Source organism: Ptychodera flava (genome assembly GCF_041260155.1).
Source record: "Ptychodera flava strain L36383 chromosome 3 unlocalized genomic scaffold, AS_Pfla_20210202 Scaffold_26__1_contigs__length_13983176_pilon, whole genome shotgun sequence".
Lineage (NCBI taxonomy): Eukaryota > Metazoa > Hemichordata > Enteropneusta > Ptychoderidae > Ptychodera > Ptychodera flava.
The window spans coordinates 4,192,810-4,211,604 of record NW_027248280.1 but is presented as its reverse complement, the minus strand read 5'-3'; the positions used below and the strand labels follow the sequence as shown (position 1 = coordinate 4,211,604).

Here is an 18,795-nt window from a genome sequence, read left to right as displayed (position 1 = left end):
CTGAAAAAATTTGGCGCCAAAAATATGTGAATAACGAAATTAACAGTAGAAGAAAGATATTTTAACAGAGATAAGTCATCAATTCAAACCTGCCTACAGAACATCAGATTCGCGCTTAAAATTTCAGCAGTTGTAATCGTGTCCTCGAAGAAGAAATATGAAATATCACGTCTCGCCTGATCAAGGAGAAACTAAAATTTATTCTCGTCTCCCCACATAGCTCAGGGATCACGTATTCTCGCATGCATGTATAAGCTTACTGAATGAGTATCTTTTAGACCTATTGTTGTGTTTCCATCTCGTAACCGCGACAGCTTGCTGCAATGGCGCGTCGCAGGGGAAGGTAAGGTGTTATCCATTCGATAAAGCATGGAATTGTATGACCTTGAGCCTGACAGAGACAGTCCCCTGCCACTGCAGCGGTCGTTACAATCTCACAACCGGAGCCCCTACCAAGTATGCATCGTCGACAGCCGATTTCGCTCTGCCTTGGAGGACAGCGGTACCAGCGAAGACATCGGCAGCCATGCCGACGCCTCTGAAAACTACAGATTCACGGAGTCGGAGACGGCCTTCGCGAACGGCGACTGCTTCCGCTTCAGGTCGCCAAGCCCGTCGACGGTGTACAGCGACAGAACGGTGTCGCTGACGTGGACGAACGTGCGCGTCACATCGCGAACGCTCTATGAGTCTTTCCTGCCGAGGTGTTACCGATCAAAGCCAGTCAAAGAGAGACAGTTGCTGTACGGAGGTATGTAAACACCCCTTTAACCAGTGTTAACATAGGGGCACGAATGTTATTCACGTGTATCTACCTAAAACACGAAAAACAGACCCTGATAATCAGTTGCTTGACCTTTTAAGCATCTATTATGCTTTATTTCAACGCAAAAACGCGTACGTGCACAACGCCGAGATTTCTTTCTCAAATGACCTCAAGTTCACCTTTTCAATACACTGACACAGTGAACTGTGAGGTCGAGGTGACCGACGCCATACTATATTCTTACATTCGCTGGTATTCGGCTTCCGTTTTCTCCAATTCGAGATTGAAAGCATTTTGTAAATTAGAATTCGTTAGACTTCATACTGTGACTAGCGACAAGGATAGCAGCCAGGATATAAGAGACTAAAGGGCATTGACCCAGTTCTCAGCCGTGCTGACCGTCCTTGCATACTGCGTCTCTCTTTTCTGTAAGGAACAGAACAAAAGCACTTTCGACTCGATTGGGCTTGTTTATAAATATTCATGAATTGTAAGTCTGCGCCGAATATACAGTGTGGAGCTGCAAGTAAATTTGAATCACGGTCACTGGGCAAACAGAGCACAGCTACGTTACGCGAGATTTTTTAAAAAAATACTGCTGTCTCAACGTGACTAAGTGATTCATCTGTGTCCTGCACCAACGTTACATCGGTCCATTTCTGACATATATATATCGAAGTATACAGATGTCCTCGTGGGAAATTTTAGTGCTCGATGCGGAAAGCCGAGCGTTATAAATAATAACACAAATTACTTCAGGTACAAAGTAATGATATATGTTACTTAATTTTCATGCATTGCATGCACTTCTGTTTGAATTTTGTAGGATGCATAAAACTTAAAACAGATATTATTACTTTGTTCTTGAAGTAATTGTGTTAATATATACTCATTTATATATAAATATATATATTGATAAGTTTATATTGATAAGTTATATATATATATATATATATAAATATATATATATATATATATATATATATATTATATATATATATATATTATATATATATATATATATATATATACAATTTAGGAGATGAATGGATATATGTTCAAAATAAGAGTGTATGTCTTTGAGGATGCATGTAATTTTAAAACAAAACGGTAACCGTTCTGGTGTATCTCTGTGAAAAAATGATTTTTTTTCTGACCCAATATTCCTTTATTTGTATCTAACCACTTACAGTGAATGGCTGTGCTAAACCAGGGAATTTACTAGCAATAATTGGTGCGAGGTAAGTGTAATGAAATCATGGAGCCACCTGATTTTTTTAAAGGTAGTATGCGCCTCGAAATATGAAAGACTTTAACTTTTGCTCCATCATCCCTCAATGAAACCTTCAACCATTCTCTTACCAAATCAAAAGTAAAGCTAGGAGTCACCCGTATAAGTTTGGTACCAGAGTAACAATCACAAATTACCTAACAATTACTGATATTTGAAATTCAATGTGGCTGGCACTCTCGTGTTAACTCTATAAGCTTACTATATGATAATTATGGAAAAAATACAATTTTCCGATTTTCAAAAACAAAAGACGGCGAAAGGTTTCTTATTCCAAGACCTTGAAATGGGCCCCACAAACGGTAGAGCGGAAACATACTGAAAAAAATGAGTCCAAACATTTGTCCCCGAGGCGCATTCTACCTTAACAGAGGTCACTGCCCATTTGACAGGAAGAAAAGCATGATACGTGACTTACACGTGATGTATAGGTTGTTATCACTATGTCTCGATAAGAACAAGACGAGTCAAGCCCTGAATGATCAAACATACGATGACGAAACTAATCAACTGTACCAGGCTGCCGTGACCTATAAACCGGTCATATTCATAATCGTAGCTGTTTACCATAGTGAATTGATGGATTCGAAGTGACGGCGACGTGAATTTGTGGTACAAAGACGTTTGGTATGGTCCAATCATCAGATAAGAAAAACGTACAGTGTTAAGGTTTGGATAGGGAAGCGAATATAAGTAGTGTACGCAGCACGCAAAGAGAACATTTTGATATATTCTCGATGTTTGGCGTTATTTACGGGGGTATGCACACGTGCCTTGGATGTCATTTTATCGAGCCTGTAACCAAGTGTCGAACGATTTAAATTCCAGTCACTTCGTCTACCTCTTGATTTATATGTCTGTCTGCAGTGAGTAGTTCATTGTAAAAATAGTAACGAGGCTTATTAATTCACATGAATAACATGCCACTACAAGTAGGAGGTTACACGAAATTGACACTCCAGAGCTGAAAGTGAATGACCCCAACTTGCCGTCAACAAAGTCCTGTAGCACTCGTGGTACGATTTATGTGTCCGAAAAGTCTTCCCTGGTCAACAAATTCACCGCGTCAAAGTAACGCCTAACGACGATTTGACAAAAATGAATATTTTTGACTCGGGTTAGTCAGGGACATTGATTTAAAGCAACCTGCATACCCGCATCTCGTACAGTTCAGCAGTAAATGCACTCAGCTTTCGACACGTCGACACTTACACATTCAGTAGATATGTATGTAGACGATATAAATGCAGCACCATCCGCGCCCGGCGGGGTTTTGTGCTGTCAAATCGCTCATGAGGGAGATCACCACTTGACCTTTGCTAGCACTCAGTAGGACGGCGATTGAAACGCTTCAAATGCACTGTTCTTCCCACCGATAAAGCGAGCCATATTTATGTCCAGATGCATATCCAATAGAACGTTGTATAGTTGCAATTGTTCAAAGGTCACATATGTATTTAAAGGCCCCGTAACTGTATCTTTTAAGGCTTTTCCACTATATTTGCTTCTAATGTCACTGTAGTTTCTTGTTCTGCTCCGCACAACACGATTTACAAAATATTCAGCTTGTCAGCCTGTACATGTGTAGATTGCGGTGTATTTATCACGTAAAAGGAAATTTTGTAAGCTAAATAGTAGGTTCTCATCATGTTCTTGGGAATAGATCAAGGAACTGCCATCGACGTTAAAAACAAAGATAGTCTTGAAAAATCATCAAGCAGCTACTGGCCCTTAGAGTATTATACGCCTTGCGAAAGGGTTAAATTTTTGGTCAAACTTTCCTCAATGAAACTTTCAACCATACTCTTACCAAATCAATGATAAAAATCAAGGGTTATCCAGCAAAGTTTGGTACTAGAGAAACAGATTACCTAAGGCTGACATTTACCGATATTTGACATTCAAAATGGCCGCCATCCCTTCGTTAATCCCTGTCTGTATAGGGGTAAAGAAAACTTTCGATTTTCGGAAGCTAAGCTGGCAATTTTTTACTTACTCCAAGAGCTTTAGAATGAATCCCACGAGAGGTAGATCACAAAAGTTTTTTTTTTCCAAAAATTGGCAGTAGGAATGTCTGTCCGCGAAGCGTACTCTGCCTTAAAGGAAGACATTCTAAAGGTTAACTTGTAGTTACCATAGTAACTGTAGGAATGCAACTTGAAAAGTTGTGTTCATGTTTAGTCACCATTACTATAAGTCCTAGAGCTTTAATATTGAATGACCAAGACTGTCACTATTTTGACTTAAACGACTTAAACTGTTATCAACGTCGCGGGGAATAGCCATATTGATTTATTAAACTGGCAGACGACAAGCATTGCAAGATAAATTTTTCCCGCGTTTTCCACAGAGGAAGCGGCAAATCAACGCTGCTGCAGACCCTGAGCTTCCGAAGATCTGACGGCATCGTTATCGAAGGCACGGTGATGGCCAACGGGGAAACAGCTGACTCGTCCATGGCAAGTCTCATGGCATATATTCAAGAGGATGATTTCTTTCTTCCGTCCCTGACAGTGAAGGAGCATTTACAAATCCAGGTACTACATAGGGGAAACTGTCAAGCTGTTTCGGGAAGGTTTGCGTGATAATGGTGACATGTATCCACTAGACAATGATGCAGGAGATCAGATGCATTTCTGCAATTTGAGGGAAAGTTTGTTCACTGTGATTCAGTAAATAGGAGATCGGTGCTCTTGAAGACTCCGAAAGAATTAAAGTCTAGAAATTCTTAGCTAACGGCAAGTCAAAGCATCTCCCATTTTATGGGCCTACGGAATATCTTAGCCCATGACCGGCTCTCAGCTTTCCGCTCGTTCGTAAATTATGTAATTTATAGAGATTAAAATAATTACCTGTTTTGGGCTGGTACATTTTTGCAGGTTGGGTTGCATTGGACAATGATCTGTCCGATGAGCAGGTGGAAATTTGTGACCGTGACGGATTTTGGTTTGCTGGCAACATATGATGCGAGGTATATCGGGTACACAGCAGTATGTTAGCCACAATTATCACGGCAAATGCAATTTTGCTTTGAAGACACGTTTCTGAATTAGCTGCTTAGATGTATGGTTGCTTTTTTTAACCGATTTCCTACATTGATATAATACCTTTGAAAATGTAAATTTCTTCTCGTCACGATACCTAAGTTTTACGGTGTAATTCTGTTCCTCCAATCCCTGTGTTTTGATCAGTACTTGGGATTCTTAGCGCAATGTGATGAAGGCACATTGTCCACAGATCACAATAGTTTACGCATCATACCTAGAGAGGCGCACATTCATTTCATCGAAGTGTACACGAGTGTAAAATACAAATGGTGTTTATGATAACAATCCAACATAGCGAAATATGTTACCAATACCGTAAGGTTTTTGCCATAGATACCTGATTTAATATTGTTACGTTTCCCCACCACTTTATTTTGAAGGCATTGCTTCGGATGACGAACAACACACTAGATAAAGACAGGTCCAAGAAAGTTGAAGATATGTTAGAAGAGGTAAGATTAAACAAACAAGCAAACAGGGATTCTGCTTTTCGTATCAAGATCTGGCTTATTTTGATTATGTGTATTTGGGGTTCTGATTTTTTTGAGGTCACGTTTATTCATATAATTATCGAGTTATATGTCTAAATAAGGCTATGGCTTAATACCTTTCACCGATTTGACAAGATAGCCATCGACGTGGCTATTCTAAATCTTTAATGTTGTCACATGTTAATGAAGACTTGAAATCGTATAGACTGATACTAATGCTGTTATAAACACCGGCCATTGTTGTCTTTCAGCACATGAGCGATCTCTCGAGGCAATAAAATGAGCTGCGTATATGTTATAATATAGAAATAATGGGCGACGCGCTGACCATTAACGTTTCGAGCCCATAAATAAACGTTAATGGTCAGGGCGGAGTCTGTTATTTCCATTATATTATCAACGAACCCAAGAAAACCGTCAAAATTTGCGAAAATTTCCCAAGCGAACGACAACTTGGCCCCGGAACTGAGCAATACGCGACGCACTGTCACGCGGCTGTGAAAATCAGAAAAAATTGGCAAATCCGGCGATGTTTTCAGAAAAAGAGTATCTCAACTTTGCCCACAAGTGCATTACTGTGCATTTGTGGTCAGTCATGTGGTTCAGCTCGACCAATCAAAATGCGATAGGCAGGGCATGGTAATATAATGTTGTTTTTGTGATAGTCAAACCTGATTTGCATCGTCCCTGCTTCGCTATGGATAATCTTTGCTGTGAAGATGCATGTTTTTATACATATTGAATAACTGTTAGGGCTAGTATAGATTTAATACTAGGGATTAATCCAGTTATCACAACTTAGTTGACATTCAATAATGTTTCTCTTTTTCAGAGTGAACTCATGGAGTGTGCAAACTCCCTGGTTGGAGACTTAGAACGCACGGGTCATGGAATCTCATGGAAAATAGGAAAAGGTTGTCCATAGCAACAGAGGTGAGGCGCAGGACCAAACATTTAACGACCTTAATTCACTGCTATGTGTATTCAGAGGAAGGGTTTCCTAGAGAACCACAGACTGCCATGTGTTTGATATCGAATCTTAATTGTTCCTCATTCATTGCCTAGTGGCATTACATAATTGCATATATGCATTTACAACATACAATAACCTGTCTTATGGTAAACATACTACATTACAGCTACTTACCAACCCACCAGTATTATTTCACGACGAGCCAACGAAGGGCTTGGAAACTGCAATGGCACTTAATGTACTTCAGGAGCTGAAAGACCTTGCCAGTATAGGTCACACCGTGGTCTGCTCCTTTGAAAGGGCGTCGTCCCAGCTCTATGAACTGTTCGACAGGTTAGAACTTCTACACGCCCATTCTGTTAGGCCAAAAAAAGAAATGTTTCTGGTCAGCGCGCACGTCAATTGAACAACAGCGCGTCACCCTTTTTTCTGTTTGTGGCCGGGGGCCGTGGCTGACAACAAACCATAATGGCTGAAGAAAAAGAGAAATCCTTTGGGGGCATGATCAGTGACTGCACGAACAGTATACATGTGATTATATTGATAAAACTATAAAACTGACCCTCCTCCCTCCCTTGAGGGGAAAAAAATAAAATAAAATAAAATGCGCGTCGCCGCACCATTTTTTAAAGAAATACCTGACCAGAAACATTTCTTTTTTTAGCCTTATGTCTAGCTGTTACTTTATACGAAAGACAAAGAAATTACTGTAGCATATTTTGTTCAGTTGTTTTATTGATGTGTTGTCTGATTAGTCAATACCTGGTCGATAATAATAATATATGTATGTATGTATGTATGTATGTATGTATGTATGTATGTATGTATGTATGTATGTATGTATGTATGTATGTATGTATGTATGTACGTACGTACATATACGTACGTATGTATGTATGTATGTATGTATGTATGTATGCATGCATGCATGCATGTATGTATGTGCATGTATGCATGTGTGAGTGTCGGTGGCTTTTAGGTGTGTATTTATACGTTTCCATGTTGAACCATATGTCAATACAGGATTAATTCAACAATTATGAATATCTACTTTGCAGTGAATATTAAGTTGTGTAAACTACAACTGAGTGTATTAAAATTATCTATGTGACAACTACTGTGAGGGAAAGTGTTTCATAGTGTCATGGATATTTATATGCAGACATAAGAATATCCTATTTTACATTAATATATTATTCTGACTATTCCCACAGTATTATGCTCTTAGCAGAGGGACGATGCGTCTATTTTGGGTCAAGGCAGTCTGCCGTCGATTTCTTCTCCTTACATGGTCACACTTGCTCAGCGTATTACTGCCCAGCCGACTATTTCCGTCACATACTGCAACTCTTGCCGGGCATGGAGAAGCAGTGTAGACAACGTATAGAGGTATAGTCCATTCTTTGTTTCTCTTCATGCCCGATACATAGCGCCCTCTGGCGTACCTTTTCATACAATTGACTGAGCCCAGCATTTTATGTAATACTTGTCATGTCTGCAGTGTTTAAAGCGCTGGGGTGGTACCGAAGTACAGACGGGAAATCGTTAAATTTTTATAGACTGATTCTCGAGGGCAGCACGCAGAGTCGTAAGTCACCGAGTATTGTAAGCGTGTTAATCTGCCGTACTGAACACGATTCTATGCTAGGATAATTGCAATAACTTTGGATTACTGATTAAAGTAATCCACTCATTTAGGTTAAAGTCATCTCTTGTTCTTCATAAAAATATTCTATATTTGCACTTAAAATATAATCGGATGTCAATTTTAAATTTGTACGAGGTACGAGCGTGCCGCCAAATCTAAATTTTTTGCAAACGGTGAACTCAGTCACACCTAAAACCTAAGTATCTCAGACATTCAAAACACTGAGCATTGAGGCAAGTCTGAAATGAATAATCGTTTTTCTCTTTTGTACGTCACGCGAAATATTGGCTCGTATAGCGCGAAGAACAATAATTTGATGAACATTATGCCCGTGATCGAGTCAGCCTAAACAGTTTTATTAATGTAGTATATATGTCATTCGTTGTATTAATCATTTTACTCTTAAGTGTTATACGATCCATGATTTTATCTGATTATGCCATCAGTGTTAGGTCCACTCCTTTTATTTTGCCATATCAACCCATGAGCGTCAATTCACAAGTTCACCTTTTCACTGATGACTGTTTACTATATCGATCAATTAAATCACAAAAAGATCACCATATACTGCAAACGACCTTTGTGAACTAGATAAATGGGCAAAATCTTGGGGTATGCGATTTAATGCAAAGAAATGTTTATATTCTTAGTACTCAGTGTAAGAGTTCACATTTTTATAGCCTAAGTGGTCATATACATTGAAACAGGTTCCAAATCATCCATGTTTTGGTCTTATGCCATCTGATGACCTAAAATGGAATATTCACATAGCAAAGATATCTAAGAAAGCCAGTGCGACCTGAGGTTTTCTCTGGCAAAATCTAAAACACTGCAGTTTATCTTGCCGGAAAAAACGCTTACATATCGCTCGTCAGATCTACCGCGGAATATGGGAGTACCGTTTGGGATCTTCTCCTTCAACTGGACATAGACAAATTAGAGCTGCTAGCGAGATTTATTGCCAATCATTATAACTCTAGAGAACCTTGTAAAATATCCAACATTCTCAAAACTAACGGCATTTCGGTACTACAGGATAGAAGGAAAAATCTTCGTTTAGTTTTCTTGTTTAAAGTGGTGACGGAATTCGTGCCAGGTGTCCCGCATCTTCTTCCCCAAAGACCAAAAAGAGCTGTCAAACCGAGGTCATTCAAAGATTACTCTAGTTCCAATATTGTTGAAAGATTTGTAACAAACAATTCCCGCTGTTTCAAATTCATTCATTGTAACACAGAAAATTACAGATTCTCCTTTTTCCCACGAACCATAATTGATTGGAACAAACTTGATGATAGCATTGTTTGCGTTGATTCAACTGCTGCTCTTATAAAGCTGCTCTTCAAAGCGATTAAGTTAAAGTGCGCCCTCATTCTCCTGTTGATGACATACCAGTTATCTGGTCCTTCAACGTATTGTTTTAGATTCAGATATTTGCTGGTATGTACTAACTATGTTGGCCACATAGTTAAAGCACCTTTAACCAGATATCCTCCGGCAGAAAAAAAGGAAATAATAACATGCATGTTGCAGAACGGAGGAAATTTGGTACAATAGTGCTAGGACCCCCCCCCTCCCCTCAACCTATGCCGACTTCTTTAGATGGAGCAGACGAGGCAACCCTGGGTTCATCATCATTGCGCCTTCTCTTGTAGATAATGTTTTAATGACAAACATTTTACTGGAAATCATGTATATCATTCCCAAATGAATCGGTCAGGGGCATTTTTGGTGATCATTAGGTAGTCTACTAAGCGCATTCGATATTGTATGGTATGGTATAATAAGATTATTCTCGTGATCACATCAAATATGAAGGTCAAAGTTATATTAGAATAATAGACAGGAGTAGCTTATATCGTGGTGAGGCAATTACTGTTTGCGTGGTGTCCGTTGCTTTGGTCTCTGTCCCTTCAAGAATAATTCATATCAAAAGTCTATAAAAAGTCTATTTTAAGTGCATTGTATTTGTTCAAATTTTTAACGTTCAAAACGTGATAAAGCATCATTGATTATTTCAATTCTTCAACAAAATTCTTCATAGTATTTCTTGAAAATGCCTCAAAGCTTAGGTTTTAACATATTTCATAAATCCCATGATAATCTGATAAAAATTGCTGTCCACCATTATCTTCCTGGCAGGGTTTATGCAATAGCTTTGACAATTCGCATTTCGGATGGAGGGCCTACGAACAGAGACAAGACGTATCATTCAAGGCACGGGTCAGGCGAAGCTCAAGTGTTAAGGTGAGGCTGGTCCCCTGTGTGTGGTATGCCCCATGCGAGGGCAGAGAAACATTCATAGCAGACGAGTTGCAATAACCCCGCCAGTGAGTGCTATATTTCGGTCGTGTTAAAAATGTCATGGGTTGGAAACGCCAGACAGAATACAAACACACATACACACACACTGTCAACCACAGTATACTAAATGAAAAATGACATACTTTTAGTGTATAAGGGTGTATAGCTCTGCCTAAATGCAGTGTACAATCCACATCGAATGCTTCAGAAGTTATCTCAATTTTACCGCTCATTATATTATCATAATTCACCATGTATTATTTGATTTTTTCAGGAAAGAATCGGTAATTGCAAAAAGAAAATGTAAGTGCCAGTTTCCTACAGGCTAGATTTGTGCAGTGTGACAGCTTAGCGAACATAAAGTGCAATGTACGGGTAACCCGTAATATAATTTCATGTATAATTATGCCAAAGAAAAAACTTTCTATTAAGTGTTATTTGAGTTGCTTTCCTCTTAGTTTTGCTTGACGCAAAGAGTGCGTAACAGTGTTCATAATCTATTAAGATATACTAGTCTATAATAGTGTAAATACTCCGGAGAAAAAGTTTTCTTTGAGTGTGCGCAATTACTCGTGCAGTTCGGCTCTCTTCGCATCTAAACTGATATCGCCCTCTACGTTCATGCAGGTACAATACAGATTGGTGCACTCAGTTGACAACGTTGCTGTGGCGACATTTTATCATCCTTCGCAGACGACTAAGGTTGTTCCAGTTGCAGTTTCTTCATGTTATGGTATTTTGACTTATTTCCTCAAACTACAACCCCCTCTCTCTCTGTCTCTCTCTCTGTGTCTGTGTCTCTGTCTCTGTCTCTCTCTCTCTCTCTCTCTCTCTCTCTCTCTCTCTCTCTCTCTCTCATTGATCTGCCTCTATCTTCTCTCAGCAAAACATGTTGAGGGATATTCTTGCCGTAATTTTGACGACTTGACATAATATGACCAAGAGTTTTGCACGTGCTCATGCGTAATCTCTTGGCCACGAATAAAAATACTCGCATGCTTGGTCATTTGCTGACACAAAGACTTTCTAGTATTAGGCCAAGTTTTTTTTCTGAACCGGAACGTGCAATTATCGTCGTTTATTCCCCTGAAGAATCAATCGTTTACGCAGCGGGAGTTCATGACACAACGCTCACCCTAAATGAAATGAGTAATAAATATTAATACTGTATTGAAACCCCATGTCTCATCGTGATGACGGTCCTTTTATTGTAGAAAACAAACTTCACCTCTCCCATGGGTAAACATGATTACCAGGACTAATTAATCCTAATAAAGAACTAATGGGATTTTCCACCGCATAATATTTGATTAAAAATGGCCTTAGGGCGTAAACATTCATTTCTCCCGCTGTACCGTTGTCATGCACAGGTCATTTCACTGTTGGTCGGAGCGACCTACTTCAAGATAGCTCATACGCAGACTGGCATCCAGGGTGTGGTGGCGCTATTCTTCGTCGTCATCGTCCTGCAGAGCTGCGACACTCTATTTTCATCTATCGTGGTAATTTCCTCCATCATACACTATTAGCCAGTCTAGCTAAAGGATAATTGTTCATATTGTTGTTTCATCGTGGTGCAACCTATAAGTCAGAAGAAATGCATGTGTTTTTATCAGGAAATAATGTCTTTTGTACGTGTGCATCAATCTCAAGGTATTGAGATCCAGTACTCTTAAGTCACACTGCACACTCGCGTTTTGCAAATGCATTTTAAACGCCATTTCTCCCACTCGTGAAAAAATTGACAAGATAGGTTCACGGCTATAAACTTAGTCAAAATAATGTTTACCTTCAAATTGATTAATACAAGTCTTACTGTTGACAGATAGCCCTAGTAACAATAGAACCACTGATTCGATAATGGTGTCACAATAAGGTGTATACCGACTCTATATGGAACGCATTTATCTAACAGCAGCCTGATTCTGTATAGCGTTCAGATTTAATAACCTTAGTCTTGTTTTCTATCTGTCTCGGTTATACTTTGCAATCAGCCGAATATCAGTCCACTTTTTGTCCTTTTTTTTCACATCCAGCATCTGCAGTACGAGTTGCCGCTCGTCAGACATGAACGCAAGATTGGGCTCTACAACGTAGATACCTATCTTATAGCCAGGTATCTCATTGAGGTAAGACATTTAACCAACGTGGACACTGGAGTCTAATCCACCACCCTGTACCTATGACGTCATTCACCTATGATGTCATCCATTACATAGGAAAAAAAGCCAAACTCATTATACATCTGTGAAATGAACCTATTGCCTAGAAATGCTGAAATTGACACTTGTAAGTTTCTGCCTTTGTTGTCGAGACATGTTGACCAAATTCTTGTCACGTCAGCGGAGACACCCACTCCGTTTTTCAACTTGACAATGTTTGTTCAACAAAGAAGACATTGCCGCCGGGAAACTGTTCATTCATCTGTGGCGGCAGCAAACAGGTCGATCCAGTACAGACCCTTTTAATGTTCCCTCTCAGTATTGATCCGTTTCCGTATGCACACCCCTTAAGACATTCTAACCGTCTTCTTATAGGTGCCCGGATCGATCGTGTATCCGATATTGAGTGGTTCTATTGTATATTGGATGGCCGGTGAGTCTAATCATATTAGGCGTACTCTCTTACTCGTGGCTTCATTTCATGAGACATTGAATGCCATCAAACTTGGTCAATCTCGAAAAAATAAACACAACCTGATTGCTTTCGCGTTCGATCAGGCCTAGAAACATCCGCACCGGAGGACGTACGCTGTTAAGTCGTTGTCGAGTAAACTCTGTGTTTTCATTCAATTGGAACTGACAGGTGCTTCGAGGAAACGGTCTTAAGCATTGCGTCATCAAACTAGCTCCAGGTACAATGCATCTTGTGATCGGACTTTTATAACTCTGCTAAAAACTTACAATTCTTTGCTCGTCTTTGGTTTGTATAGGGTAGTTTCAAAACTGTATAGTAAATACAATAAACGATATCTTTCTGCGCTAATGCCGGTCATTTTGGCTTTTAAAGTTCGATAATTCGGTAATTTGCCGTTCAAAATTAAAACCTTTTTTTAAATGTTAGGCACCATTTTCTATCCCATAATATGAAAAAGAATAGGTGAAATTTTCCCTATCTTCCAGGACAGAATGAGCGAACGAAGGTTTTTAATTTTCATCACGAGAGTGCCTAACGTATTATTGCTGATGCCTTAATACCTCCATCTTTGTGCCTCCGAATCGTATATGAATATCGTTCGTATACACGCATTTCTGTCGCATGGTTGATGAACTTGAACTTGCTGATTTTGTCGCTGGAGGTTAGCTTTACATTTCTCTAAGATATTTTTTGAACAGAAAGACGTATCCATGTCTTTGCGTTATAATTGTCACCTACATTTAGGTAAAATTTACACTGATGGAGTAGAAATAGGTCATTTTGTTTGCTATCTCCCCAAAACACATGAACACAACAGCAGAACTTACAGACTACGAAACATCTGCGTGAAAGGATAATACCGGAGACGTGTGCGCATACGATCGCGAACGCTGTATCTTTTCAAGAACAGCAACCGGGCGCGCGTTGAATTCTCTCTAACAGTCGGCAAGTCAATTGCTTGATTTCAAGGTGTAAAAGATAATGTGAGCAAAAATGGTGTAATACATGATTACAAATGCTCAAGCTGAGCTGTGACAACGAGCGAAAAAGCAGCTTATGCTGACAAATCTGTCGTTAAATTGGAAGGCAGGCAGTTTTACACAACGAACGTTCCATTTAATTTTAATGGTGATCTGTTTAACTCCACAGGACTCGATCCGGGAGGGCTGAAATTTCTGATATTTATCGGCGTAGTCATCTTGGTTGCTAATGCAGGAAGCTCTTTCGGTGAGTACGTTTTAGGAGCGTACAGCGATATCAAAGTGAATCTTCACCTACGGTTTAACACTTTATAGTGCAAGGCGATTGGACCCCAGTGTCACATCAAACTTGAAGTTCCTTGAATCGTCCATACTAATCTTATGATATGCAGAGAAAAGTCATTCACAAAGTGCCCATCAAAAAACAAAAATAAAAAATGAATTGCATCTAATTAAGTTCAATGAGATTTAATAATGACTTCTATTTTACATAAAGCTTTGGCGCCTGACACTTTTAATCATAAACAACCACCTGACCTTTTTATAGAGAGTTCTGTCCAAAGCGTAAATTGACAGGGCAACATGGGAAAATCGCGGACGTCAATGTAAGGCATACTTTCACATCGCAGGACATTTTTACGACAAGAAAACTTCATCAATAGCTGACCTGTAGAGCGAGAAATGGCTTTCCTCCGATTGACATAACTGACATGTGAAATCGACAGTTTGACTGTACTCTAATCGCATACATACGTTTATATAGCCAAGCCCGACTTATAAAACGCTACAGAAACCTCCATATTAGCCGACTGACTGATCAATCAGCCATATGGACACGCATCCGACCAAGTTTTTGCGCATTTTCTGACGCAAAACAAACAGACCATTGCACCCGCAACCTCATCCAATTTAACGTGAATGATGACAGTGTAATCGCCGAAAGCCCGCAAGATGGCCAATGTATTTAACTGCCGTGCATCCCTACCCAGGTCTCTTTCTATCGGTACTCACGCCGAACCAAACGGCTAAAGCAATCACCTTGGCGGTCTTTGTGTTGCCGGTCCTCACGCTTGGTGGATTCCTCATCAATGTAAGGTACGTCATCGTGTTTGCTGTAATCGCCACGCTTCTGTAACCTCAGCTCCATCCTATATCTCACTCACTTCCTAAAAGACCGTCTAAGAGTTCGGCAACGCGATGGAAAAGATGAAGAGTCGAATCTTTATTTACTGAGGAAAAGACCGTAAATAATGCAATGTACGCACTTTTGAAATTCATTTCCAAATACTGTCTGATTGACGCAAATGGCTAAGCTAGGCAGATGAAACACACAAACAAAGATGGTTGGGAAATCATTGATTTTATTTTCATGTCAATTCAATTTTAGAAGCTCAGGGCTTGCCTTCTTCCTTCGTTGCTTGCTTGCTTGCTTGATTGATTGATTGGTTTTCACAGATCAATACCAGTTTACCTACGATGGCTAGAACACCTCTCCTGGTTTAGGTATGCGTTCGAGGCACTCAATGTCAACCAATGGAAAGACGTGGGAAAGATTGGTAGGACAAAGAAGATTTTTTATTATTTTTTTTTATATTCACTACTTTTCGATAAAATTACACGTTTTGTTACAAGAATTCATGGTTCAGTGACTTCCGTGACGACGACAACAAACCTGGATAAATAACGGGCACTCGACTCAAAGGTTTAGAGTAGATCTATAAAGTCATGCACCCTGCTGGCAAGATAGATAGATAGATAGATAGATAGATAGATAGATAGATAGATAGATAGATAGATAGATAGATAGATAGATAGATAGATAGATAGATAGATAGATAACATATGTTAAGACATGGATATATTATCTACAATCTATACTAGTTCATATTATAACTGCTCGATATTCAGACTAGCACATAATTTTTGGACAATTTCAATTTAACAGGCGATTGCAGAAATCATACCCGCCTACCGTGCGTCGAAACAAGTGAACAACTATTCGACCAATATCATCTTAATAAGGTAAGGTTTTAGAATGGACTTGTCAGTATTCATATTATATATTATATATATATATATATATATATATATATATATATTAGATATTAGATATATATCAGTTACTTAAGTTTCATGCATTTTGCAATCTTCAGACAGAAAACTAAATTCTCGTTTTGTCTTTGCTCTCATGTATATGCTTGGGACGTATCATTATACCATGTTTTCAGGCGGTGTTGAAATTTGACAAATAGTATTTGTTTTGGTGACGACATTTTGAAAGCAACTCATAGCGTTTGTCTAACAGCCTAGATTCATCAGCGTTGATTATGTGTAACTTTTCTGATATACAAGATTGCATCACTTGCTTATGTTAGAGTAACTCGATGCTTTGTCAACAATTGACCATGATACGTCAAAGACCTGGCTCTTGTTTTTCATACAAGAAATAAATTTTGATAGTTCAGTCTCTTTTGCTACGGAACGATTGCATGTGTATAACTTATCAGTGTTATAAGTGAGGCCGATGTTAAACTTCTCCTTGTTGACTCTCGTTGATATTTTGGCCTTGAAAATGACATTTCTGGCTCGACAGTCACCTTAAGTTAGAATGCGCCTCGGGGACAGATATTCAGACTCTCAAACTTTTTCAATTATTTTCTGATCTACCACTTGTAGGGGTTCATTTTAAAGCTCTTGGTGTAAGAAAACTTTTCGTCATCTTATTTTTCCTAAAATGGAAAATTTTACCTTTTTCCATAGAGTTAACACAGGGATGGCGGCCTTTTTGAAATTCACCTATTGGTAAATCTTAGGTAATGTGTATCTCTAGTGACCCCCGATTTTTATTCTTGATTTTGAAAGACAGTGGTTTAAATATCCCTTGAGAAAAGTTTAAGCAAAATTTTCAGTCTTTCACTTTCGAGGCACATACTACCTTAAATATTAATGTGCAAAAAAGATACACCCAGTAAACTTATTTTCTATCTGTCGTGTTTATTTTCCTTTTTGCTGCCAGGAAAACCTAATTACCGATTTCGTGGCGCTGATTGGACTCTGCGTTGGATTTCAGTTACTCTCGCTAGTCGTCATGCTGATACGCAAAGGCAGCAAATAAGTTTGTGTGGACGTTTAATCGTCAAGAGACATCAGATAACCTGAGCACCGAGCTGACTGACACCGGTTGGAGTTCGGTCAGCGAACAGGCCAGCGTGTTAAAGACTGGGCGTGAGGCTCATATTACGGGATATTGGGGATATTTGTCATTAACGATGTACTTAATCAAACTAATCGATAAGAAATCTTGATAATCAGATTACAGCTGCACAGATCTCGGATATTTCAAAGTAGAGTTTTTGGCAGCTTATCGTCAGCTTATCTGACAAAACATAGTACGTGCTGCAGTGAAATGTAACGTGTTCACTTCACGTTGTCTGTTCAAGATGTAAATTCGATACAGATATATATGACATGAGGCAAAGTGAGCCCGTTGGTGTGCTCTCTTTCCCAACTAGGAATGTTTTTAAGCTTCGTACCTTGGTTACTTGCGTGCAATATATCAGCAGACGACTGTAGCGCCTCTCATTTTAAAACGGATCGTCATGCATTTTTTTCCATTCTTTGAAAATTTATTGATTTATCTTTTATATGGCACAAATGCGATTTCCACCGTTTCCGTTGTTTTCCACGGCCAGTTTCATTTGCAAATAACAAGTGCTGTTTTTTAGGCATTTTACCGCGATTAATTTGCCGCCACTAATTTGGCGGGAGGAACATACCAAAACCTGAAAGTGTTGGTAATTGTATGAGAGCTAATTCGTGTGCTGTGAAGTATTCAACTGTTGGCCGTAGCTGGCGCCCTTTCTTTATTATTCTGATATTTACAAAATTTCGGGCATTTCAGAAATCATAGAGTACACAGTAAAGATTATTGTGAAATTACTTTTCACTGCTTTTCACAAATCCCTCGAAGTGAAAAAAAGAATTACAGTCTTGCCTAATTCCCACCCACTTTCACTTGCCATGCAATTTTAGACAATTATACTGAATATTGAAATTCTTTAATTAAACAAAATCACAAACGTAAATTGATTTTACATATATTGTATTCGTTATATTTTAGTATCGAATAAACAGTTATTGCCTTGCTCATTTCAGTTTCCAATTAGCATAATAAGTTCAATCTGATCTAATACGTCTGAACCCTCGTACCATTTCTGATTTACATCTGTGTTTCCCGTTTCTTCGGGCCCGGGTGAAATACGCCTGACTCCAGTGTGTGGAAGAGAGTAAAAAATAGTCACATGAGAGGTTCGTTTTTCCATTTTCCTAAATTTGGAATTTGTTCTGTTTTGTTTTGTTTGACCGCAATTACTTTGAAAGAGAGACTTTCTCCGTTTTCCATCGGATTGAAGGATGTTTTTTCTGTCTCAAGAAGAAGAACTCGCTGACTCATTATCGACGGCAGGCACGGACAGACTGTAACGAGGAATTAGCCAACGCAAGTAGGAAACCGTGACATGTATATAACATGGCGATCTGACATGAAACGTGACCTGTACACAAAGAACCCTCCCAGCTGACCGCTCTGTGCAATCATCTTGTAAATTCAGTAAATTTAGGTACTAACCATCAAACAGCGAGACCTGCATATTAGATTCGAA

At 39.1% G+C, this 18,795-nt stretch overlaps 1 protein-coding gene across 1 annotated transcript; it reads left to right on the top strand.

Annotated features, from left to right (window-relative positions):
* Window positions 1–286: 286 nt before the first annotated feature.
* LOC139125904 (protein white-like) lies at window positions 287–18,283 on the top strand. The gene is made up of 18 exons (XM_070691986.1): window positions 287–751; window positions 1,959–2,007; window positions 4,408–4,594; window positions 5,485–5,556; window positions 6,428–6,528; window positions 6,735–6,901; window positions 7,783–7,957; window positions 10,356–10,460; window positions 10,792–10,820; window positions 11,145–11,250; window positions 11,888–12,019; window positions 12,554–12,646; window positions 13,055–13,112; window positions 14,304–14,381; window positions 15,124–15,229; window positions 15,590–15,690; window positions 16,080–16,156; window positions 17,151–18,283. The coding sequence occupies exons 5-18, from the start codon at window positions 6,493–6,495 to the stop codon at window positions 17,247–17,249; spliced, it is 1,362 nt and encodes a 453-aa protein (XP_070548087.1). The 5' UTR covers window positions 287–751; window positions 1,959–2,007; window positions 4,408–4,594; window positions 5,485–5,556; window positions 6,428–6,492; the 3' UTR covers window positions 17,250–18,283.
* The last annotated feature ends 512 nt before the right edge of the window (window positions 18,284–18,795 follow it).